This window comes from Jaculus jaculus, chromosome 7 (genome assembly GCF_020740685.1).
Source record: "Jaculus jaculus isolate mJacJac1 chromosome 7, mJacJac1.mat.Y.cur, whole genome shotgun sequence".
Lineage (NCBI taxonomy): Eukaryota > Metazoa > Chordata > Mammalia > Rodentia > Dipodidae > Jaculus > Jaculus jaculus.
Window position 1 is genome coordinate 129,130,201 of NC_059108.1, and position 26,008 is coordinate 129,156,208.

The 26,008-nt window shown below is 44.2% G+C and overlaps 1 protein-coding gene across 1 annotated transcript; it reads right to left on the reverse strand.

Moving 5' to 3' along the window:
* Positions 1–2,032: 2,032 nt before the first annotated feature.
* Positions 2,033–17,953, reverse strand: Psmc1 (proteasome 26S subunit, ATPase 1). The gene is made up of 11 exons (XM_012947433.2): positions 17,869–17,953; positions 14,651–14,704; positions 13,629–13,725; positions 10,159–10,283; positions 9,316–9,501; positions 9,079–9,207; positions 8,154–8,250; positions 6,303–6,492; positions 4,454–4,605; positions 3,640–3,794; positions 2,033–2,388 (listed from the first exon to the last, which is right to left on the reverse strand). The coding sequence occupies exons 1-11, from the start codon at positions 17,869–17,871 to the stop codon at positions 2,254–2,256; spliced, it is 1,323 nt and encodes a 440-aa protein (XP_012802887.2). The 5' UTR covers positions 17,872–17,953; the 3' UTR covers positions 2,033–2,253.
* Between the last annotated feature and the right edge of the window lie 8,055 nt (positions 17,954–26,008).

Genomic DNA, 26,008 nt, shown 5'->3' on the forward strand with positions numbered 1-26,008 from the left:
CAGCACAGTGATGGTCACGTAACACTTGATGTTCTGGGTCAGGGGTGCTGCAAGTTTCTCATTATTCCCCAAGTTCTACTCTGATCACACCTTCCCTGGGCCAGTACCATCACTTGGGAGCTTGTATGCCACCTAGATTTCTCGGTCTGCCTCTGCCCAGTGAGGCCGGAGTCTGTTCCACCACGGCCTGGTAGCGCGAGTGCATGGAAGGGGGTGGAAAGCTCTGGGCAGGCACAGGCGCCTCCAAGAAGCTGGCTGGTGGCCGTAGCCAAAGAATGCCCCATAGCCACAGCTGGTTTCCACTCCACTGACCCTGCCTGGCGCGCCGAGGGGCTCTTCTGTGATGTCCTAACACTGTCAGATGGCTCGGCCGTTAACAGCGCTTGCTTGCAAAGCCTGCTGGCCTGGGTTTGGTTTCCCAGTACCTGTGCAAAGCCAGATGCAGATGGTGCATGCAACTGGAGTTCCACTATGGTGGCAAAAGGCCCTGGCAAGCCATTTCCTTTTTTGGCTTTTCAAGGTAGAGCCTTGTTTTCTAGCCCAGGCTAACCTGGAATTCACTATGTAGTCTCAGGGTGGCTTGAACTCACAACAATCCACCTACCTCTGCTTCTGTGGGCGTGCCACCATGCCTGGCTATTAAGGCCAGACTCCTGTACTTCTGAAGAGATCTTTAGCAGTAATTTTCACTGTAACCTGGTGGGCAAGAACTGCTTGCCTGTCTTGCCTCAATACCTGCCAAGAAGTAGCTTCTCTCTGGCTCTGAGAGACGAGGTCTTACGTGGACCAGGGAGGCTTCAAACTTGAAATGTACCCAAAGCTGACCTTGAGAGCTCCTCCTGCCCCTCTTCCAGAAAAGCCGGTGGTGTGCAATACTGTCTCCCTCCTGCCACCACCCAGTCCCCTATGGACACCGTCTTCATCTGCATGGGCCCACTGTTCATCAAGCTGCCCTCATGTGGATGCCCTGTCCCATACTGAGTCACCCTACCCTTGCACATAACCCTTCTTGGGCTCCAGCACCCTACCCAGATGGCATCCTCTCGACCCCACCCGTGCAGAGTCCCCATGCTGCCCAGCTTCTTGTGTAGATACCCGCTCTTCCTGCACAGGGCCACCCATATGATGCCCTCTTATCAGCTCCCAAAGACATCCATGCCCTGGAACCCATGAATATGCTACATGGCCAAGGAGCTTTGAAAACAGAATTAAGTCTTCAAAATAGGGAGGTGGGGGGGGGGGAGGATGACAAATGCCTATGATCCCAGCACTTGGAAGGCAGAGGCAAGAGCACTGAAAGATGGATGCCAGGCTGGCTTGCCATAGCAAGTTAAGGGCCAGCCTGGTCACAGAAAAATCTCTGCCTCAGTAATACCAACAACCCCAACAAAAACCAAAGCCCCACATATAAAATAAGGCTATCTGGACTGGAGAGATGCCTTAGCAGTTATAGCACTTGTGTAGGCCAGATGCACATGGTGACATAGGCATCCAGAGTTCATTTGCAGTGGCTAGAGGACCTGGCACATCTATTTTCTCTAATAATATTTTTTTAAAAAATGTTATACTGCAAGGAACTGAATTCTGCCAGCAACTCCAACATCAAGGAAGTTGGGTTTCCCCCTTCCAAAAAAAAAAAAAAAAAAAAAAAAAAAAAAAAAAGCGATCCTGCTGATACCATGATTTTAGCTTACTAAGACACACGCAAAGGAAGGGGGCTCTTAACGGTAGAGCCAGGGACAAAGGCAGGCACAGGGTAAGATTCTTCACTAACCCTCTGAAGTTTCTTTTTAAAGGTTCCTGTCTCTTGGAAACTCTGTTCCCCAGAGTGTAGAGCACTTGCGTAGTCCACAGGGGAAAGTAGTGTCCTCTGAAAGCAACAGCCACACGGACTCTGCCTTTACTCTTTAAGCAAGGCCCTCTGGCTCTGTAGCTGTTACCATCTTTCTACTACTGTGGCCTCAGAAGCTTTCTCGGGGCAGAATCTTCCCATGTGTTGTAGCCAAGGGGCCGGTGTAGAGCCACAGAGCAGTCTGTGAAAGCATACACTTTAATGGAAGCTGCAAGCAGCATGACAAAGACCACCAAAGGGAGTCCGCCTGGTCGGCACCCAACATCACACTCCAGAGACACAGGTTCTTGTTATTAAAAATCAACTAGAAAATGGATTCCTCAGGGGACAACTTCCCCAACCTCATCCCTAGCTCTTCAGAGTGGGGAAAATTCAACATTTTCACGAAAGCAACTGGGTTACTAGAGGTAGAGTCCCTCAGGGGTGCCTTCTTGCTTTTTATAAAGAACATTTTCTTTAGATTTTTTGAAGTCTTCATTTGTTACTTTCATTCTACGTTCTCTCAAGGCCATCAAACCAGCTTCTGTACAGATTGCCTGAAAGAAGAGTATGTTCAGAAAGTGAATTATTTTTATCTTACACAATTCAGAGAGATTTTGAAATTAGGTATAAGATAGACCAAACACAAAATTGCTCATTTGGAAACAATTTCTCTTTAGATGTATAAGCACTCTAGTTTCTGAAAGGATCTGAGATGGCATAAACTGGGAATACTTTCAAGGAAGCAGACTGGCCCAAGAATCAAGAGCTGTGTAAGTTTTGTCACCGGTCCTAACAAGCTGTGTGGCCATCAGACTGTTTAAAAAGTTCAACAAGAAATGTTTAGTGACAGACACAGGTAGCCTTAACCACTGGTAAATTTAAGTGCTGGGCATGTGTGTACAGTACCTGTGCCCTGCAGGTTCTAGTACTGCAAAATTTTTGAATATTTCACAAAATCTTAAATAAGTTGGTAAAAAACAAGTAATTTCCATAAAAAAATTTTTTTTTTTTTTTTTTGCCAGCTAAGCTATTAACAGTTCTGTAGGACAGAGGTTAGTGATGTGGAGAGGCAGTACAGGCAACAGTCTGGAAAGTGTGGCTGTTACCACCTACCCACAGTGCTTATACCAATGGCCCAGGTCCTCGCAGGGAAAGCAGGCTGTACCCACATTCACTGCTGTCGGGCCTTGTTTTATATACAAAGATTGGTCAGCAGAGGTCAAGCATCTTTACCAATGGGTCTAATACAGTTCAGCCTATTAACAGGACATGGGAACTGGAGTACATGGGTCTGAGCCCTCAGCAGCTCTGAGGTGACTTCTTCCAGCAGGCATTTCACCACATGGGGCTCAGTGGACACATCAGAGCAACTCTGCCTTGTGAAGAAGTGGCAGGCTCTATCAGTGACAGCCTTGTGGCTACAAGAATTTGAGGTCATTTCTGTCATAAAATAATACGTTAAAAGACTTCAAATAAAAAACAAATGCACCAAGCCGGGTATGGTGGCACACACCTTTGATCCCAGCAGTACGGAGGCAGAGGTAGAAGGATTGCTGAGTTCAAGGCCTCCCTGAGACTACAGAGTGAATTCCAGGTCAGCCTGAACTGGAGAGAGAACCTACCTTGGAAAAAAAAAAATTAAAAAAAAATGCACCACTTAGATTCAATACTAAGTCAACACAATGATTTTGATATCAAAACCTAAGGCATCCAAACACGTAGCCTAACCGCCACCCCTACAGTTTACAGTGTCCTAATTTGGGGGCTGTACTTGCATAGATAAGCCCACCCACCCAGCTACTCACTTTGATGTCAGCCCCCGAGAGGTCATCCTTTGCCATAATCAGGTCATCCAAGGTTACATCATCAGCCAGGGTCATCCTGCTTGTGTGAATCTGAAAGATACGCTTCTTGGTCTTTTCATCAGGCAAGGGGAACTCGATCTTCCTGTCAATGCGGCCTGCAGGTACAAAGCTTTCGGTCACACCCCTTCCAGTCCCAGGCTCTGCCTTACTCAGAAGGAGGCTTTATCTCACTCCCTCACACATAGGACTTCTAGTCAGGTATTCTGTGAGGATGACATCCAAATCCTAAAAAGAACATTTTAATCTATAGCCTGTAAATACCTACATCTAAAGTCTCTTCATTCAAACATTCTGCTTTGATACTTTTGAAACTAAATAAAAAAATAACAGTTCTTGAATGACATTTAGTGTCCAAGGACAGACCTATCTTCTAAAAAATTACAAAAGATAGCAAGCAAACAACTGCTTTAAAAAATGTTTGTTAGTTGAATATAAAGAATAAACCCAAGCTATCACATTTTATTTCTTCAGGGGGAATGAAAAGCAGGTTCTTGAAACTAAACAGGAATATGAGGTATGGAGGAAAAAAGATCAAAGATGAAAACTAGTTCAAAGGCAAAGATGCAGACTGTAATCCCTCTAAACTGTGATCTAAAGGAGACCAATTTCTGGTAAACTTTTGTTTTGTTATGTTTCTCCACAGTATTTGTCATTATGTATGTATATCATTTTATAATCATCCCCAAAGCATACTTAAAACACAACCATACATAAATCCACCAGTTCACTATGATGGATCAAAAGCAAATTTAACCTGGTCTAATAAGTGCTGGGTCCAAAGTTTCTATTCGGTTTGTGGCCATGATAACTTTCACATCACCCCGCGAATCAAATCCATCCAACTGGTTCAATAGTTCCAACATTGTTCGCTGAATTTCTCTTTCACCTCCAGAGTTTGAATCATACCTTTGGAAAAAAACAATAAATGAAAACCCAACTACTCTGTTAAATGGAGACTTGCAGCAGAAACCTTGCATAGCAGAACTCTAATACTCTTTTTAAATATATATTGGAGCCAGGCATGGTGACACACCCAGCACTTGGGAGGCAGAGGTGGGAGGATTGCTGTGAGTTCAAGGCCACCCTGAGAATACATAGTGAATTCTAGGTCAGCCTGAGCTAGAGAGAAATCCTACATCAAAAACAAAACAAAACAAAACAAAACAAAACAAAAAAACACAACCAAAAAAGGTCTGGGGAGATGGGTTAGTGATTAAAGTGCTTGCCTGCAAAACCAAAGGACGTAGGTTTGATTCTCCAGGACCCATATATGCACAGGGTGGGGCAAGTATCTGGACTTTGTTTGCAGTGGCCGCAAGCCCTGGAATGCCCAATTTCTCTGTTTGTCTCTCTCAAATAAATAAGTAAAAGTTAAAATTAAACCCCAAAATAAAAATAAAATTTCTTGGGCTGGAGAGATGGCTTAGTGGTTAAGGCATTTCCCTGAGAAGCCTACGGACCAACGTTTGATTCTCCAGGTCCCATATAAGCCAGATGCACAAGGTAGCATATATGTCTGGAGTTTATTTGTAGTGGCTAGAGACCCTGGCGTACCCATTTTCTATCTCAAAAATATTTTTTTTTTTAATATTTGAGAGGAAGAGAGAGAGCTGGCTGGCAAACACTAGGGCCCCTTTGTTCTCCACGAGGACACAACCCTTGCTTTCTCTGGAGGGCAGTGCAAGAAGGCACCATCTTGAAATCACTGCACAGCTTTCACCAGACACCTTCCAGTGCCATGATCTTGACTTTCACAGCCTACAAATGGAGGGATACAGAGACAGAGATGGGGGGATATGGGCATGCCAGCACCACTCTGTGCATCTGGTTTCACATGGGTACTAGGGAATCAAACACGGGCCATCAGGATTTGTAAAAAAAATGCCTTAACTGCTGAACGATGCCCCCAGCCCAAACTTTAGTCTTTATATATAATTACTACCCAGCTTAGTTTTGTTTATAGCAGTACAAATAGACCAGGACCTTATCAACCAAGTTATAGATCATTTCTTCATAGCACTTTCTCTTTTTTAAAAATTTATTTTTATATATTTGAGAGGGGGAGGGAGAGAGAAAGAGACAGACAGAGGCAGGTAGGGAGAGAACGGGCATACCAGGGTCTCTAGTCACTGTAAAAAAACTCCAGACACATGCTTCACCTTGTGCATCTGGCTTACGTGGGTCTTGGGAATCAAACCTGAGTCCTTTGACTTTGCAGAAATGTGCCTTAACTGCTAAACCATCTCTGCAGCCCTCTTCATAGCACTTTCTGTGCCTAAAGTTTCATTATTTATTCTGTTTCCCTGTCTGGTGTCTGATGCCTCAACCTGACAATGAAATTCTGAGGGCAGACACTGCCATGTTCACAGTTGAGTCCTCAGTCCACATAGGCCTAGCTCAGGGAAAGTGCTCTGATGTGATTACTCATGGCTTACCAACTTCCAGACAGTGCCTGCTCCTGGGCATTAGTTACCAGGCTCCTGTGAAAGCACAGCCTAAAGCATCCAGCCATGTACAGCAAGACCTTGCTATACAGTGAGGGCTTAAGATCGTTCTTCTCCCAGAGCAGCTATGTGAACAACACAAGCCAGGTAAGAGTCTACCTTTTGGTCCCAATGGCATCGATTTCATCAATGAACACGATGGATGGCGCATGTTCTTCAGCAACTCGGAACAGTTCCCGTACAAGTTTGGGCCCATCGCCTAGGTACTTCTGAATGAGTTCTGAGCCAACCACTCTCAAGAACGTGGCTGAAGTTTGGTTTGCTACTGCTTTGGCTAACAAGGTTTTACCTATTTTAGACAAAGACAAAAGGAATAAAAAGAAAAATTTCTCACTTGCTGTTCTAATTTAGAATCATTCCCACCATAAAAAGACACTCCCTTAAATGGGAGAACATCTATGATGCTACACCAGGTGTCCTGAGACTTTGTTCTTCTAACCTGACATGTTTTGACTATTCTGAGCTATTTTCCTGAAATCATGAAAATGTCAGGAATTACCTTTTGCTTGGTTATTTTTAAACCCTGAACCTAAAGGGTCTACTAATGAATAACTGCAAATACCTATAGGAATAACTATTCTGGATGAGCAATGAAATGCATCTCTCTCCTCAAAGCAAGCCTTTGTCAGCCCCATTCAAAGTTGTGCGTAAAATCCTGAGCTGCGTTAAGGATTCCTGGAGCTTGCTGGCCAGTCCGTCTAGATGAATCAGTGAGCTCAATGTTCAGTGAAACCCTATCTCAATAAATAAAGTGAAGAGCGAATGAAAACACCTGATGTTGATCTCTGGCCTCTACGTGCACACATATAAGCAAATACATACAAAATTAATTCAACTCAGCCAGGTATGGTGGTACACACACCTATAATCCCAGCTCTTGGAAGGCAAAGGTAGGATAAAGCTTAAGGTCATCCTCAGCTACGTATGAGTTCAATGCCAGCCTGGGTTACAAAAGACCTTGTTTCAAATTAAAAATAAAGAAATTAACTTGACCAATCCAACTCAGGGTTAGAAAACCAAGTAAACCCCTATGAAACCATCAGTGTAAAACACTTGTCTAGGAGTCTTAGATCTGGCCCTAAAGAGACACACTAAGTGTTCTTAAGCACAGGCGCAGGGCCCATTACAGCAAGGGAGTCGCTGGCAGCTGAGATCCTAGAGCCAGGACCAGCCTCAATGGAACCTAAAACAAGAGCTGCAGAAACCCTTAAGCTCCTTGGTGTATGGCAGGTCCTTCCCAAGGCAGTTCCTCTCACTGATCTCAGGAAGGGACCAAACACTGTTTTCAATACTGATTCATTCCCTGACCTTCTTCTTTTAGGTCAAAGTGCTGGGATTAAAGGTGTGTGCTACCACAGCCGGCAGCATTTTCTTTAAAGATTTTTTTCGTTTGTGTGCGTTACATGCTATGGGCACGTGTGTAGATGCATGCACGGGCCACAGGAGGGCACCAAATGTTCTATTACTCTTCCACCTCATTTCCCTGAGACAAAGTAGGTCTCTTACTTAACCTGGAGGTAGCAGTTTTGCCAGCAGACTGGCTGACTAGGAAGGCCCAGAAGTCCTTTTGTCTCTGCCTCCCTCAACACTAAGGTTACAGGCATGCATGGCTATGCTTAGCTTTTTATGTGGATGCTAGGGATTGAACTCAGGTCCTCATGCTTATGTGGCAAGTGTCTGGCCCACTGAGCTACCTTCCCAGCCAGCTCCCAGCACTTGCACTTCAATGTACTTGAACAACCAAGGTTGAGAACCTGTTTTGGGCTTTTGGGGGGAGGGAGTGGGATGCTGAGGACTGAACCCAGAGTTTTGCTAAACAATAAAGGCTCTGCTTCTAGCTCTTGAGCATGCTGTAAACTAAGGAACTGTGCTGTTATCACTGAGAGTTAAGCAATTACAACTAGCCAGTACTACTGCTTGACATGCCTTACAGTCTCAAACAAAGCGCACCTGTGCCAGGGGGGCCGTAGAGAATGACCCCCTTAGGGGGCTTTATCCCCATCTCTTCATAATATTCAGGATGGGTTAGAGGAAGCTCCACAGACTCCTGCAGAAAAGAAACACTCAGTTTTACAAAGTTCAAGTTTTATTGAAGCTATCAGCATTATTTAATATGCAAATATTATGTTTTCAGGAAAAGAAAGTGAAAAATGTCACTCTTCTTAGAGAAAATGTATTTGGTTCCATTAGCAGCAAAGGGTATGCTGAAGTAGACGTCTGTCCCTTTGCACTCCTAGCAGTGTCCCTTTTCTAAGCCACGCTCAACTCTCCTTTAATCTTCCAGCTCAAGCCAGTCTTGAACAACACACAGCTATTCTAGAGCACAGGTTACTCAATTTAAATTCACCCTTTTCAACTAAAAGGGACACTATTATGGTTGTTGCTGTCTGAGAGGTCATCAGTGGAGGGAGATCTGTGATAGTTCTGGATGACTTCCCTTTGAGTGCAAGAGTAAGCAGAGAGCTGGCCCACAGCCATCCTGAATGACCACATTCCTCAAGACACCAGGACCATTGTAGGCATAGCAATTATGTTCTAGGCCCCAACACTGTATAGGTGTGTACAGGCACCTCCACACAACACAAGTCAGCACAACTAGTAATATCACATTTTCACACGAGAATTCACCATGTATTAAATGTCAGAAGTATTGGGCTGAAGCTGCTGCAGAAAGTTTCATATGAAGTACTGCAACCGCCAGCACCCAGCTCAACAGTAACATACAGATCCACAACTGGAAAGCTCTGGGTCAAATAGTGGCCAAATAGTGACCAATAAAGAAAAAATATGAGAAACAACTCCAACAGTTCTAAATGTGACAGCTATAGGAAACTAAAAGTCCAAAAAGCCAGGGCTGGCTCTCCACCAGCCATACCTTAATTTCCTGGATTTGGTTGTCCAGTCCACCAATATCCGCGTAGGTCTCCTGGGGGGCCTTTTCCACTTTCATCACTGTGACCAGAGGATCCGTGTCATCCATGAGCACCCCTATCACAGCATGCACCTGAAAAAGAACACTGGCTTTGACACATCAAGGTTTCGCACTGTGGTGCTGATTCCAGAACCTCTACCCCCATAACCAGGAATGCCTCCTTATAGACCAGAAACTCACCTTGTGGTTGAGAAGGACTGAGCAGCCTGGTTCCAACAGATCCTTGTCCACAAATGAAAGGATGCTGACATAGTGTTCTGAGCCCACAGATGTGGACACGATGGCATGATTATCATCAATGATCTCTTCTAAGGTTCCTACTGACATTGGGGTTCCCCTCAGATCATCCACTTTTGATCTTTCCTCCTAAAGAACAATATACCAAGAAGGCAAAGCAGCTTAGACCTTTATTAGGTATATGACCCTAACACATCATTAGATTTGCTTTTAAAAGGCACCAAGCAAGGCTTCATAAAAGCCTGCAAAGTTTTTATTTATTTGCGCATGTGTGCGTGTGTGTGTGTGTGTGTACATATGGGCATGGCAGAGTTTCTTGTTGCTGTAAATGAATGTCAGACACTTGTGCCACTTTTTGCATACACCTTTATATGGGTAGACACTTGTGCCACTTTCTGCATACACCTTTATATGGGTGCTGGAGAACTGAAACTGAATGGTAGGCCTTGCAAGCACCTTTTACATTGAGTCACCTTTGCAGACCTAGGTTCTACTATTTAAATCACATTTATCTGTTGAGAGATGTAGGCTCTAAATAGCATTCACTTTGTAAAATGGAAAGAGTAGCTCCTTTATTTGCAAGCAGAGAGTAGAGATGACTGAGAGAGAGAATGGGTACACCAGGGCCTCTAGCGACTGCAAATGAACTCCAGATGCACGTGTCTCTTTATGCAATTTGGCTTTATGTGGGTAGTGGGGAACTGAACCAGGGTCATTAGGCTTTGCAGGCAAGCACCATAACCACTGAGCCATCTCTCCAGCCCCTAGAGTAGCTTCTTTCCGTACCTCTTGTTTTTCTTCTAGTGGTTTCATTTGTTCTTGATTTCTAATGAACTCTTCCTCCATGAGAAGGTAGTCTTTAATTCTCTCCAACTTCAGTAATTTCAAGCGACACTGGGTGTGAGGTGTCACTGTAATTAAAAAATCAGGCTTTAGTATACTTAGACCTTATAGTTTGCAATAAAGGAAAAATATTAAAAAATTTAAAAAAGACATTATTTAAGCTGGTTTCCACAAAGTTCAAATTTTGCTAACTCCAAATAGCCTGTATGGACAAAGAAGAAAGTCACTAACCCAAAGGTAGTTTGGTTTATTTTTTCCAGAGATACTAACAAAGTGACATGGATTCTTCTGTAGGCACACACTGGTGCATGTCACAAGCTAATTGTAAACACAGTCATCCATTTGTAGAACTTTGCACTACCATGTTTCTTTTGTGGCAAGTATTTTCCCTGAGTTTCTTTTGGTTTGGTTTGAGGACTCATGCCACATCAGCCAACCTTCTCTTTATCATTACTGGGCTTTCTGACTTACTTCAAAAGACCTCTTTTACCCTAGGATTAAATGTGCCTAAATTTTCTTGTGTTTACTTTCCAATGTGTATCTATAATCCAATCATCAAGAGGCAAATGATCTAATTTCATTTTTTGTCAGCCATTTACATGAAATAGCCTTTCCTATTCCCCAGAGCTGAAATATTTCCTTTAACATATACTAAATACTTCTGTAATGCTAGTTTTTGGCCTTTCTACTCTGTTCTACAGACAGAACTGTCTCCTTCTGTATCAGTACTATACTGACTTATAACAGTAGAATAACAAGCTAGTTTTACCATTTGAATGTTTTTATTTTTTGGTTTTTCGAAGTAGGGTCTTGCTCTATTTAGCCCAGGCTGACCTGGAGAATGCCCTATGTAGTCTCAGGCTGGCCTCAAACTCACAGTGATCCTCTTATCTCTGTTGGGATTAAAGGCATGCACCACCATGCCCAGCTGAATCTGTTTATTAACTGAGCAATATTTTAGAAAGTAGTTCTAAGTTTCAAAGGACATTTGTAGATGAGAGGCTGGCTGTATTTGAGTTGATGCGTGAAGGGCTGAGAAGCAAGTAGCCAGGGAAGGACCCAGGAAAGAACCTTTTAAACAAAGGGAAGAGCAAGAACAAAGGCTCTGGTCCATGGAAGAGTCAAAGGACACACAGGTGTGGCAGGGCTCTGTATGGAGAAGGTGCATGGGGTCAGGACATCTTTTAAAAAAATTTTTATTTATTTACTTATTTGCAAGCAGACAGAGAGAGAAGGAGGGAGGAAGGGAGGGAGGGAGGGGGAAGAGAGAGACATGGGTACACCAAAGCCTCCAGCCACTGCAAATGAATTCCAAACACATGTGCCACTGGTGCATCTGGCTTGTGTGGGTACTAGGGAGTTGAAACTGGGTCCTTAGGCTTTATAGGCAAGGGCCTTCACCACGAAGCCATCTCTCCAGCCCTATTATTATTTTTCTTTAAGAGAGAAAGAGACAGAGAGAATGGGCACACTAGGGCCTCCAGACACTGCAAACAAACTCCACACGCATGCACCACCTTGTACATCTGGCTTATATGGGTTCTAGGGAATCAAACCAGGATCCTTTGGCTTTGCAGGCAAGCACCTTCACCACTAAGCCATCTCCAGCCTTATTTTTAAAAATATTTTTATTTATTTATTTGATAGAGAAAGGGGGGGGGAGAGGGAGGGAGGGAGGGAGGGAGGAAAAGAAAGAATGGGCCCACTAGGGCCTTTAGCCACTGCAAGTGAGATTAAGATGCATGCATCACCTTGTAGGTCCTGGGGAATCAAACCTGGGTAGGCAAGCATCTTAACCACTGAGACATCTCTCCAGCCGTGGGCATCTTTTATTTTACATTCCTCAGGAAGCCATTAAAAAATCTAAAGTTAAGTCGTGCATGGTGGTATACACTTTTAATCCCAGCACTGGGGGAAGCAGAGGTAGGATTTTGCTGTAAGTTCAAGGCCAGCCTGGACTAGAGTGAGACCCCACCTCAAAAAAAAACAACAACAAAACCCCCTAAAACTGTCCCAACTTGACAACCATATTAGATTTTAGTGGCTATGCTTGTAGGATAAAGGTGCCATGACCTGGGCTGGAGAGATGGCTTAGTGGTTAAGGTGCTTGCCTTCAAAACCTAAGGACACAGGTTCAATTCCCCAGTACCCACATAAGCCAAATGCACAAGGTGGTGCATGCATTTGGAGTTTGTTTGCAGTGGCTGGAGGCCCAGACACACCCATTCTTTATCTGCCTCTTTCTCTCTCTCAAATAAATATTTTTAAATGGGGAGGGGACTTGAGCAAGACTCTACCTCGGAAAACAAAAACAAAAAAGGCACCATGATCTGAAGAGGGAGGGTTTTCAGTGTCCTCCATCCATATAAAACATACACGCCCCCTTAAGTTCACAACAAAGTGCTGAGAAGAATTGATAGTAGAGTGTTCAGTTCTGAGTGAGACACACACTTCAAGGCTCAGGGACCACTGTGGAAGAGTAGACAGAAGAATGTAAGAGCCAAAGGAAGGGGAGGAGTGATTTGCAATACTGTCTTCCAGAAAAAACTGTGGCCGTAGTATTAACCTCACAGTGGCTGATTCTACCTACACAAGACCTGCATAACAGGAGAGAAAACAAGTGATGACATTGAAAAAAATAGAGATTAGTTGGAAAGAGGAAGGGATTCAGTGGAGGGCTGACTCAAGAGGGGAAAAAGGGAGGATAATGGGAAGGAAATATGTTCATGATATATTGTCTACTATATATGGAAGTGTCAATAAAAAGTTAAAAAAATTAAATACACTAATACTTATTTCACGAAATAAAAGTATTTCTAAGTTACCCAAGTTCACCCTGGATCTTGTAGTCTAAAACTGTCTTTTGTGGTGGTGCACACCTGTATCTCAGTCCTTGGGAAGCTAAGGAAGGAAGATCAGTTTGGGCAACAGGGAGACTAAATCTCAAAACAACCAACAGAAAACAACCTATACTTCCAATGCTATACTCAGAGAAACTATCTATTTAAAGAAATCCTTTTTGTTTGTTTTTTGAGATAGGGTCTTTCTCTCGTTCAGGCTGACCTGGAATTCACTATGTAGTCTCAGGCTGGCCTCGAATCCCCAGCAATCCTCCTACCTCAGCCTCCCAAATGTTCGGATGAAAGGTGTGTGCCACCATGCCCAGCTATTTAAAGAAAATGAATGGGATTTCTTAACGTGAGACACACTCAAGTAACACTGAAGTTTAAGATAAAAAGCAACTTCTATGTCAACCCAGGCCAGACACAAGAGGTAGAATGAGTGGAGCTACAACCAGAGTCACAGCTTGAGCCACCCCTTATTTCCTGTCTCCCTTTAAGCCCTATGCCACAAGCACAGAGGTGCTTTCTCTGAGGAACGGGGGAGATTGCAAAGACCAGCCAGGTCATTACCCAGTGGCAGTTTGCTGGCAGCATCTGGTCCCTTTGTTTTCTTCTTCTTTTTTCCCACTCTAGTTGGTACAGGAGGTTCATATTTCTTTTTCTTGTCCTTGAGTTTTTAAGAACAGGAAAAAAGTCACATGAAAATCATAAAACAAAATTATTTCTGCATTACAATCATCTATTTCCAGGTTACTTGATCTTAGGATGACATTAAAAACTGTCTTAAAAAAACCCTGCATTTCATATTCCTGCAATTTTTTTTTTCAAGGTAGGGTCTCACACTAGCTCAGAATGACTTGGAATTCACTATGGAGTCTCAGGGTGGCCTTGAACTCATGGTGATCCTCCTACCTCTGCCTCCCAATTGCTGGGATTACAGGAGTGCACCACCACGCCAGCTTATATTCCTACAATTTTAATAAGTAAAATGTAACTGTAGCAAATAAACATAGTAATACAGAAAAAATGGCAGTGAACAGATCATTTCATTAAGGTAAGGTCTAACTGAGTAATACAGTAAAAGTTCGAGTAAGATGAGGCAATTCTTTATATCTCTGGAAATTAGACACTAAACTACAGGCAATTTAAAACTTCCATGCTAGTGCTTTTATACACTTAAAAATCATTAACTCATAAACACCTGTTGGCAACTTAATATTTTTTTTAAAAGATTTTAATTTATTAGAGATAGATAGGGGGAGAGTGAGAGAGAATGGGCACACCAGGGCCTCTAGCCACTGCAAATGAACTCCAGACACATGTGCCACCATGTGCATCTGGCTTGTGTGGGTCCTAGAGAATAAAATCTGGGTCCTTAGGCTTTGCAGGCATGCACTTAAGTGCTAAGCCATCTCTCCAGCCCCCCATATTGTTTATACACAGGAAAAAGGCATTCTATCCTAGGTTTAGTTCAATAGCTACTAAGCCATTTCGCGTTTGAAAATTTTATAGCTCGTGAAGGAACTCAGCTGAAGACTATGACGTTTCCCATAATATGCTCAAATCATGTAAATACCTAGATTCTTATTTACCTTGTCATCCTTCTTGCCACCTCCAGGACCGTGACCACCACTCTGACTTTGACCCTGAGGGCAGGAGAAAACAGGCACAGATATAAATTCAGAATATAATCATCAAAAGAACATCTTTCTTGTACTGTTATTCGACAACATGAACACACACCCCATTTTCGTATTTACAAACCTAGGTACATTGCAGATGTTACTTACTGTGGAAGAGATTACTTGCAACTGAGTTCATCTTAGGACTCTATTAAGAAGTAGCTATAACTAAGCAGTGTGACTTTCTAATATTATCTCTCTTGAACAGCAAGAACAGCTCCTGACATTCTTTAACACGAAACTCCCAAACTGAGGCTACCAAGAGTATGTTTCAAGCATCTATGAAAACTACTGTGTACATGCCCAACAATCATTTACTCCTACACAGAGCACACCAGGATCCAGAAGACTTTTTGTTGTTGTTGTTTATCAAGGTAGGGTATTGCTTTCTAGTCCAGGCTGACCTGAAATTCACAATGTGGTCTCAGGGTGGCCTTAAACTCACAGCGATTCACCTACCTCTGCCTCCTGAGTGCTGGAATTAAAGGTGTGAACCACCACACCTGGCTCAGAAGACTTTTTAAAATAACAACTTGTTAACCTCCCACCTCAAAGTCCTAGGGCTTTCAGGTTGGTCCTAAATCTGAAAAGCTGTCACCTTATGGTATGACAATTCCTCATACCTCCTAGAGGAATCTTGCTGGATGGGGTAGCTGGGGTAGCTAATGTTTGTGGAGTACTTATTATGGACCCAACTCTATTCTAAGCATTGTTCCTTCACCATCATTAATTCCAAAAATACAATCCCCAAGATGTTTCATTATTCTCTCTATAGATGAGGCTGTAATTAGCTTGAGAGCCTGTGTCATGGAATCTGAATTCTGGCTCTATCACCACAGGCTATGTGGCCTTGGGTAAATCAGGTTGTCTCCTTGAGTTCTGAGGTCCTTAACTGGAAAGTAGGAATGATATGAGTTCCTCCTGTTGCGGAAAATGAAAGAATGTATGCAAAGCAGCCGCCCCTTCCATGATCCAAGTAAGTTCTCACCAAATATATTACTAACTGTGAATAAGGAAGGGTAGGGTCAGGACTTCATCTGTCAGTGTCACTACAGAATGTGGGAGTTAAAACAGTCCAAATCCACTCTCGTTCCATTCTTCTTCATCTATCAACAGTCCTTCACTCCTCTTTTTCATCCAGTCCATCAAGACAGCTATTCCCTTCCTGTTTTAGTTTTATTTATTTATTTATTTAGATTTTTTGAGGTAGGATCTCAGCAGGCTGACCTGGAATTCACTATGTAATCTTAAGATGATCTCGAACTCATGCAATCCTCCTACCTCTGTCTTTCAAGTCCTGTGATTAAAGGCATGCACCACTGTGCCTGGCAAAAAGAGAGAGAGAACGGGTGCTCCAGGGCCTCCAACAGTTGTAAACGAACTCCAGATGCATGTACCACCTTGTACATCTGGCTGTACGTGGGTACTGGGGAACAGAACTCCTTAAGTTTTTCAGGCAAGTGCCTTATCCACTGAGCCATCTCTCCAGCCTCAAGAACAGCTATGACCTTCTACAACAAACAGCTGACCCTTCAGTTCTCAAAATCCAGCAACAGCTTCCTTGCTCTTAATGGTGCCATGTCCAAACTGCTAAGCTCAGCATGCTTGGTCCTTACCATCCCACTTACACCTAACGTGTCCAGGTCCCTCTACCTTTCTCCTCCCTTGGGACCAGACCTGCCCCAGTAGAAGCATTGCCCCAAATTGGCCCTACACTCCATCTCTGAGGCATCTTACATGTTTCTCAATCTCTTGCCGAATACTTAAAATGTGATAAGTAGCACACTACACGCTACTGGAATATTATCTCACTTAATTCCTTTTTTTAAAAACTTTTTTTATTTTTATTTATTTGAGAGCAACAGAGAGAAAGGAGGAGGTAGAAAGAGAGAGAGAATGGGCACGCCAGGGCTTCCACCCACTGAAAACGAACTCCAGATGCATGCGCCCCCTTGTGCATCTGGCTAACGTGGGTCCTGGGGAATCGAGCCTCGAACCGGGATCCTTAGGCTTTGCAGGCAAGTGCTTAACTGCTAAGCCATCTCTCCAGACCATCTCACTTAGTTCTTACAGACAGCACAAAATTAGCTTACCATTACCCCCCCCCTCTCCGTTTATGGATAAAGAAACAGAGGTCCAGAGAGATTCAATGACTTGTACTCTGTCGCAAATACTGTTAAGATACGGACTCAGGAACCATGTTCAGGTCTGTTCTACACCAAAACTTGGGTGTTTCTCTATTGTTCTAGAAAAGACAAGGCTTGTGTTCTGCTACATCTTTTTTACTATGTCTCAGTATCCTTCTTACCAAAAGGAACCCAAAAGTCTTCACAGGCCTTCTGTGTATTGTGGCCTTCCAACCATGATTCAGGGTTAACACAGTCACGCCTCAGGTCCTCTGCACTGTGTGATCACTTTGTCTGCTCCAGATTTCCCTCACACATTTATTTGCAGTAGCTACTCCATTCCTCCCTCAGTTCAGGCTTCTGCTCAAAATCTCATTTCCAGCCGGGTGTGGTGGCCACATGCCTCTAATCCCAGCACTCGGGAGGCAGAGGTAGGAGAATCGCCGTGAGTTCAAGGCCAGCCTGAGACTACAGAGTGAATTCCAGCTCAGCCTGAGCTAGAGTGAGACCCTGCCCCCCCCACCACACACACACAGACACAAACATACAAAATTTCATTTCCTCGGAGGGCTCCTTTGCCGACAATCTATTAAACAATAAAATAGCCACCGGAGCCTCCCCATGTCCTTCCTGTAAGTCACCAAGCCGCCCCCGCTCCCCGACGAGGTCGCTACAGTTTTCTCGGCTCGCTGTGCGTCTTCTCCCGAATGGAAGCGCCGCGAAGGCAGGGGCGGCGTCGCCAGCGCCCGCCCGGTAGCCTGGAGGCCCGGAGCAGGCGGGGCAGGGCGGCGAGCGAAGGCGTGGATGAGGTCTCCGGCGCGCCGCCGGCCCCCGGCGGGTCGTAAGGCCTCCGTCCGCCCTCGCGGCGACCCAAGCGCCGTCTCCCAGAGCCTCGGCCCGCCGACGACACCCGGCCGGCGGGCCGCGCTGCCCGGTCCTCTCGCCTCGGGCGCTCGCACCGCTTCCCACTGCGACCACCAGCCGAAACCCTTAGTCACTCACCATCTTTCTCGGGCAGCTCCGTACTCTGCTGCCGGAAGTGCCTTTAGCAAAGCCGCCCGTCACAGGCGGAAGTTAGTTAGGAAAACTACGGAAGCCCACGAGGACCAACTTCCGCTCAGACGAGGGTTTGTTGCGGGCGGGTGGTTGTCAGCGATGGCGGGAGCCCTACAAACATTTTACCCGAAGAAATTTAGATGGCTGCTATTGGGTTTTTGTCAACAATTGTCAATGAATCTGGACAATTGTGAAAATATTACGTCATGCGAAAACCATGAGCGGAAAATAATTATTTGCTCCGAGTACTAAGATGACATTTGAAATTGGTAAATTGACATACACGCTGACATTTAAGTTGTTTGGTCTCTGGAATTTACCTGCTCCTCTGAGGGCTTTAAAAAAAGCAACAACGCAGAGTCTCCATTTTTAGCCTAGGCTGGTCTTGAACTCAGAGATACTCTTACCTCAGCCTTTCCGAGGCTGAGCCAACAAACCTCGTCTTCCTCTGAGATTATTTCTTTGTCTAACGAGTCATCTAAGCCTGTGGGGGTTTTGTTGCTTGCTTTTTCCTAATGACTTATGATGATGGTTAATGTCTTACAATTCCTCATTTTGAAGTTGTTGGTAAAGTTCATCATTTGTTGCATCTGTGAAAAATGGCAACTACCCTTTCTGCCTCTGGAAGCTCTTAACCGGTGCTCAAAATGCTGCATCTTGCTAAACAGATAAATTTATTTGGCTGCCCCAAGTTAGGCATTTTAGTTATGAAACATAAAAGAGATTTCATTTACTTTTTTTTATGAGAGAGAGAGAGAGAGAGAATTGGCATGCCAGGGCCTCCAACCACTGAACTAGAACTCTAGATGCATGTACCAACTTGTGGAATGTGCAACTTGTGTCACCTGGTGTGTCTGGCTTATGTGGAACCTGGAGATTTAGTTGAACATGAATCCTTAGGCTTAGCAGGCAAGTACCTTAGTGGCTAAGCCATCTCTCCAGCTCTATTTCATTTATTTAAAAGAATATTTTTATGCCTGGCATGGTGGCACATGCCTTTAATCCCAGCACTCAGGAGGTAGGAGGATCGCCATGAGTTTGAGGCCACCCTGAGACTACAGAGTGAATTCCAGGTCAGCCTGAGTTAGAGTGAGACCCATATTGAAAAAAAAAAAGTTATTTATTTGTAAGGAGAGAGAGAGGGAATGAATGATAATAAGCATACCAGGGCCTCTAGCCACTGCGAACAAACTCCAGCCATGAACCTCCTTGTTCATCCAACTTAACATGTGTACTGGAGAATTGAACCCTGGTCATTAGCCGTTGTAGTCAAGCACATTACCCACTGAGCCATCTCTCCAACCCCAGACTTTTCATTTATTAATACATAGCACACACATTCCTTCCTATATAGTATTGTTGAAATTCACATTCAATCAAAATTTTGAGACAAAGAGAACTCTAAATACAGGGTTTACTGAGGTGTTACAGATTCTAGCCAAAGGTAAAAGAACTTGTGCTAGGACAAATTCTCTAAGCCACCAGCAGCATGATCAGAGATCAGTTGGAAAAATGTCTACCAGACCTAAGTCCTAAGGGACCAGCATGTTTTATAATGACATTTTTGGGTCAAGGAACATATGTTATTGACATTGAACCTATATTGGGGACAGATAAGAAGTCAGGATATGGCAAAATCAGACAGTCAGGGAAGATGGAGATACAGGGTGGGGACCCATCTTCCCTGGAGCACTGGGCAGTTGTTAAGCCCTGGTTAAAACCAGGCTGGAGAGATGGTTTAGCGGTTAACATGCTTGCTTGCTAAGCCTTCGATTCCTCAGAACCCACATAAGCCAGAAACACATGGTGGCACATGCATCTGGAGTTCATTTGCAGTGGCTAGGGGCCCTGGCACATCCGTTCTTTCATTCTCTCTCTTTCTCAAATAAATAATAAAAAATTTAAATCTGTTAAAATCATTATCAGTGTTATAAGTTCTTATTATTCCTTCTGATGTTATTTTCTCAGAGATATTAGGGAATGGGACAATAAGATTCCTTAATTAGTAGCTGTTAGATTTCCTGCACTGCCCTGGCTGCCTTGAACAAAAGGATTGTCAATCAAACAGCCAGCTAAACTGCTCTCAACACTGGCCATGTTGAGCACTCCACAGACACCTTGAGAAAACTACAGGATAACACTACTGATTGCCCCAGCACCTGAACTCACAGCCTCCGCCAAGGCTGGCTCACACAGTTGGCACCCGACTTTTCACTATCACAGCCTCAATAGACTCTACATGGCCTTGCGACCATAGGCCAGCAGGGGATCATCTCCCCTGATGGATTAGCAGAGGAACTGCTCTGTAACTAATACTAAAGAGCCAAGGCTGCCATTAGTACAAAGCACATCTTCATTCACATATGATGGTTCTGTAATCAGTCCACATGTCCCTCCTCTGGCTACATGAGCAGGCTGTTCCAAGCTCACTCAGTGTGTAGGCTGGGAGACACTCTTGTGCTGCCTCCCTTAGTATCACAACATCAGGCTCAATAAAAGTTTTCTTTTGAGTAATTGTGTGTGTGTGTGTGTGTGTGTGTGTGTGTGTGTGTGTGTGTGTAGACCAAAGATGGATGTAGGGTGACTTCCTCAATGGCTTGCCACCTTTTTAATTTTTTTTATTTTTTTGAGGCAGGGTCCAGGCTGACCTGGAATTCACTATGGAGTCTCAGGACAGCTTCAAACTCACAGCGATCCTCCTACCTCTGCCTCTTGAGTGCTGGGATTAAAGGTATGTGCGTGCCATCACACCCAGTACTTTTTGAATTTTTAAAAAAATTATTTTATTTTTGTTTGTTTATTTGAGAGAGAGAGAGAGAGAGAGAGAGAGAGAGAGAGAGAGAGAGAGAGAGGGAGAAAATGGGCATGACAAGGCCTCCAACCATGGCAAATGAACTCCAAACACATGGGCCACCTTGGGCATCTGGCTTACATTGGTCCTGGGTAATTGAACCTTGGTCCTTTGGTTTTGTCAGCAAGTGACTTAGGTGGTAAGCCATCTCTTCAGCCCACTTTTTGAATTTTTCTTTTCTGTAATTTTTCAAGGTGGTTCTCACCTAGCCCAGGCTGACCTGGAATTCACTATGTAGTCTCAGGGTGGCCTCAAACTCACCATGATCCTCTTACCTCTGCCTCCCAAGTGCTGGGATTAAAGGTGTGTGCCACCCATGGCCAGTTTTACTGGCAAACTTTGAAGAACAGGACGCTCCTTGAACACTCAGCCCCCTTCAAAAGAGTCTACATTCTTCCTGTTGCCCCAGTGCAGGTCAGCTAGCCCAATCTGAAAGGTTGTAATCTCTCAAACAATTTGCAGGTAAATGGGCAGCAATTCAGGTGCAAAGATTTCATTTTTTTCTGTGCTATGTCCCTCTGCTCACACCAGTTCATTTCTATGCAAAGCAACCCTACACAACTTCTCAGGACCCAGGCATAACAGCAAGCTTCCCACACAAACTGCTAGCCTAGTCCAGGCAAAGCTGTTTCTCACCCTCATAAGCCAAATGTCACAGTCCATAGTTTTTACCGCATTCAGGCCTTTCAACTCTGACCAGAATAGTCCATCAAGCCATACTTACAACATAGTAAGACATCTCTTAGGCCAAGGTTTCAAATCCTTCCACATTCCTCTTGAAAATCAGCTCTAAGAGGCCAAAGCCACACAGTCAGGTGTCTAGCAGCAACCCCACACCTCAGTACCACTTTACTGTTGCATCAGGTTCACATTGCTGGTAGACTCAATCAAGAGCAGCTAGTGGGAAAAAAGAGGTTTATTTTGGCTTATAGGCTCGAGGGGAAGCTCCACGATGGCAGGGGAAAACGATGGCATGAGCAGAGGGTGGACCTCACCCCCTGGCCAACATAAGGTGGACAATAGCAACAGGAGAGTGTGCCAAACACTGGCATAGGGAAACTGGCTATAACACCCTTAAGCCCACCTCTAACAATACACTCCCTCCAGGAGGCGCTAATTCCCAAATCTCCATCAGCTGGGAACCCAGCATTCAGAACACCTAAGTTTATGGGGGACACCTGAATCAACCCACCACACCATGGATGAATGTGAGATTGTCAGCTGGCTCCTCAGTATTTTTTGATAAATAGAAACTTTGTATGGGCACATCATGTGTTGGTGCTATCATTTCCCTCTTCCCTGTCCCCATTTTTCTGAGGGTCCTCCTCAGTGGGCTTGCTGGTATTCATCATGGGTTTGTGGGTTATGAGTTGTGGGAGCAACAGTCAATCATGGGGGAACAATGCCTATGGATATGCCCTCCCACCCTGTGGCTCTTACAATCTTTCTGCCTTGTCTTCTGCAAAATTCCCTTAGCCATGGTGGATATCCTTTAAGTGTATTTTAGTGTTGAGCTCTCAGCAGCTTCTGGATTTTTCTTTGATATGTGTTGAGTATCCTCAGTGTTTTTCTCCATCACTGTGGTGGTTTGATTCAGGTGTCCCCCATAAACTTAGGTGTTCTGACTTCCAGGTTCCCAGCTGATGGAGATTTGGTAATTAACATTTCCTGGAGTGGTGTATTGTTGGGGGCAAGCTTATGGGGTGTTATAGTCAGTTTCCCCTTGCCAGTGTTTGGTACACTCTTCTGTTCCTGTTGTCCACTTGATGCTAGCCAGGAGGTGATGCCAATCTCGCAGGAAGTGATATCCACCTTCTGCTCAGGCCATCGTTTCCCCCTGCCATCATGGAGCTTCCTCTTGAGTTTGTAAGCCAAAATAATCCTTTTTTCCCACAAGCATCAGGTGATTTCTGCCAGCAATGCAAACCTGACTGCAACAGTAAAGTTGGTACCAGGAGTGGGGTTTCTGATAGACACCTGACGTGTGGCTTCGACCTTTTGGAACTGATTTTCAAAAGGAATGTGGAAGGATTTGAAACTTTGGCCCAAGAGATGCCTTGTAGTGCTGTAAGTACAGCTTGATGGACTATTCTAGTCAGAGTTGAAAGACCTGAATGCAGTAAGGACTAAGAGCTGTGAAGTTTGGCTTATGAGGGTGAGAAAGAGCTTTGCCTGGACTGGGCTAGAAACAGTTTGTGTGAGAGGCTTGCTGTTATGCCCATGTCCTGAGAATTTGGGCAGGGCTGCATTGTGTAGAAATGGATTAGTGTGAGCAGAGGGATATGGCACAGAAAAAATGAAATCTTTTGGCTCAAACTGCTGTCTGTTAAGCTGAAACTGTATGAGTGATTACAACCAATGAGATTTGGCCACTTGACCTGCATTGGAATGACAGAAAGAATGCAGTCTTTTGAAGGGTCCTGAATGCTGAAGGAGTGTCCTGTGCTTCAAAGTCTGCTTTATTACCCCTTAGGTTAACAAGTTGGCACCCTTCCTGGTATTATGGAGTATAAGAAATACAGGAAAGAGTGGGTCATTAAGTTTGCAACACGGTTTTGTGTTTTGGAAATGGCCATGGGCAGTATGCAGGTCTGCTAATGATTGTCTGTTTGGAGACCCCATGGAGCCATGAGGATGGACCATGGGTTGCAGTGGAGACCCAGTGGAGATGCTGGGACCACGAGATGGCTGCTAAGGAAAGCTGCTGGCCCTGGATGAAGTTTTCCAGGACTATGAGTAGCCTCGCTGGAGGGGCAGAATTGGAACTGTAGAGACTTGTTGCTGGTTAGAATTATTGGACTTGGAGACTTGTGACTGACTAGAGTTGTTGGAGCTACTGAGTTTGATGTTTGCCCCAGTTGTTTTAAATCTTGTATTAGTTGAATATTTCTTTGTTATGTCCAATGCCAACTTTTGCAGTGTGAATGTTGAGTCTGTGCCATTATGGTTTGTTGGGGGAATTTTTCATATTAAAAGACCTTGGATTAAGGGAATGTTTGAACATCTTTATGATTGATTAAAAAAAAAAGTATGGGGACTTTTAAAGTTGGACTGAATGCCTTGAATTTTATGTCATGTATGGAATCAGCTTATGGGGACCAGGGGTGGAATGTGGTGGCTTGATTCAGGGGTCCCTCATAAACTTAGGTGTTCTGAATGCTAAATTCCCAGCCGATGGAGATTTGGAATTAACACCTCCTGGAGGCAGTGTGTTGTTGGGGGGGGGGATTATGGGTGTTATAGCCAGTTTCCCCTTGCCAGTATTTGGCACACTCTCCTGTTCCTGTTGTCCACTTGAGGAGGTGATGCCCACCTTCTGCTCATGCCATCATTTTCCTTTGCCATCATGGAGCTTCCTCTTGAGTCTGTAAGCCAAAATAAACCTTTTTTACCCCACAAGCTGCTCTTGGTTGGGTGATTTCTGCCATCATTGCAAAGCTGACTGCAACAATCACCCTAGCACAGGTTGTCCAGCTCACCGTGAAAGCAGTAATCTTGCTTGTCCCACCAGCTCCTCTCGGTTTCAACTGGGCCCTGGCTGAAGTGTGAGCGGGTGGTTTATCTCCTTGGTTCCCACTACCTTCTGTTCCCAGCAAGCATGCTTTCCCAGCATCTCCCCCAGTTCTATTATTCTTCACTTTCTTTCTTTCTCTCTCTCTCTCTCTCTCTCTTTCTTTCCTTTTTGGGTTTTCGAGGTAGGGTCTCACTCTAGCCCAAGCTGACCTGGAATTCACTATGCAGTCTCAGGGTGGCCTTGAACTCATGGCAATCCTCCTACCTCTGCCTCCCGCGTGCTGGGATTAAAGGTGTGCCCCACCACGCCTGGCTATTCTTCATTTTCACAGACATTAGATTGAAAGCTCTCGTTCATGTAAATGGGAAGGGAGAGAGTTTTGTAATGACAATGTAATCCTCTTCTTTTAAAGCCTTCCATCTTAAAAATATCACAGACCAATTGATGAGCAAAGCTGATTAGTCATGGTCAACTGATCTGAGCCTTTTTCCCAGTGAATGGCTGTGAGCCAGAAATGACTTGTTCTTCAGTCATTAGGGCCATCAACTTTCTCAGTTTCTGAGACATGCACACAAAAGGCCTTTCAAAGACTTACTAACTATTATCCATCCAGCTTACCTGTTACTTCTTCATTCAAATTTTAAACTAATAGCCTGAAAAAGGATTGGAGAAAAATCAGTATCATTAGTGTTATACTTTTGGAAGTAAAAAAAAAATTTTTTTCATCAGATACACCAATTTTAACACATTTTGGGCAAAATTTTCTGAGACATAATAATTAATCTGGGACCAAAAGTAAACCCCAATTTAGCGCCCTGGCTGCTGTTCATAGGTGTTCTGTTTTGTTGGCCCAAAGTTGTGACAGGTGCCTGCAGTTCAGATTCTCATCAGCAGAGGGTGCAGCGCTGCAACCAATACTGCACAGTGCTGGCAGCCAGTTCCTCCTTAGCAAGGTAGGAGGCATTTTGTGGGGGCTGTCTCTAGCCCTGGGCTGCTAAAGACAATATAAATAAGAAAACATAAGACAGCCATTGTTCTGCCTCTCAAGAGATTACCCCAGTTAATAATTTTGTGTATTTTATTAAGGACTTCTTTCTCCTCTACGTATATCAACCAATTATTATGACCATATTGTGTATTTAATATACTCCCCTTTTTGGGAGCCAGGGTCTCACTATATTACCCAAGGAGGCTTCAAACTCACAGCCATCCAGCCTTGCCTGTATTGCCACACCCAGTTTATATTTTCTCTCTTTAATAAAGTCTCATAATCATATGATCATAAACATTTCCTTCATGCAGTCAGCTACATTTTGAAAAGTTAATTTTGATAACCCAATACTATTTTTTTATATAGGTGAAAGACATGGGAAAGTTGTCAAAATCACAATGATATCAGTTGGATCATCTTTATTAAAGATTTTTTAAAAATTATTCATTTATTTATTAGAGACAGAGAGAGGGGTGGGAGGGGGAGAGAGAGAGAGAGAGAGAATGGGGGCACCAGGGCCTCTAGCAGCTGTAAATGAATGCCAGATGCTCTACCATGTGCACCTGGCTTATGTGGGACCTGGAGAATCGAATCTGGGTCCTTAGGCTTTGCAGGAATGCACCTTAACCGCTAAGCCATTTCTCCAGCCCTGGATCATCTTGTAACACAAAGACAATAAATAAAGGCGGGGAGATATGAAGGAAGGATTTCGGGCATGGTGGCCCGGTAG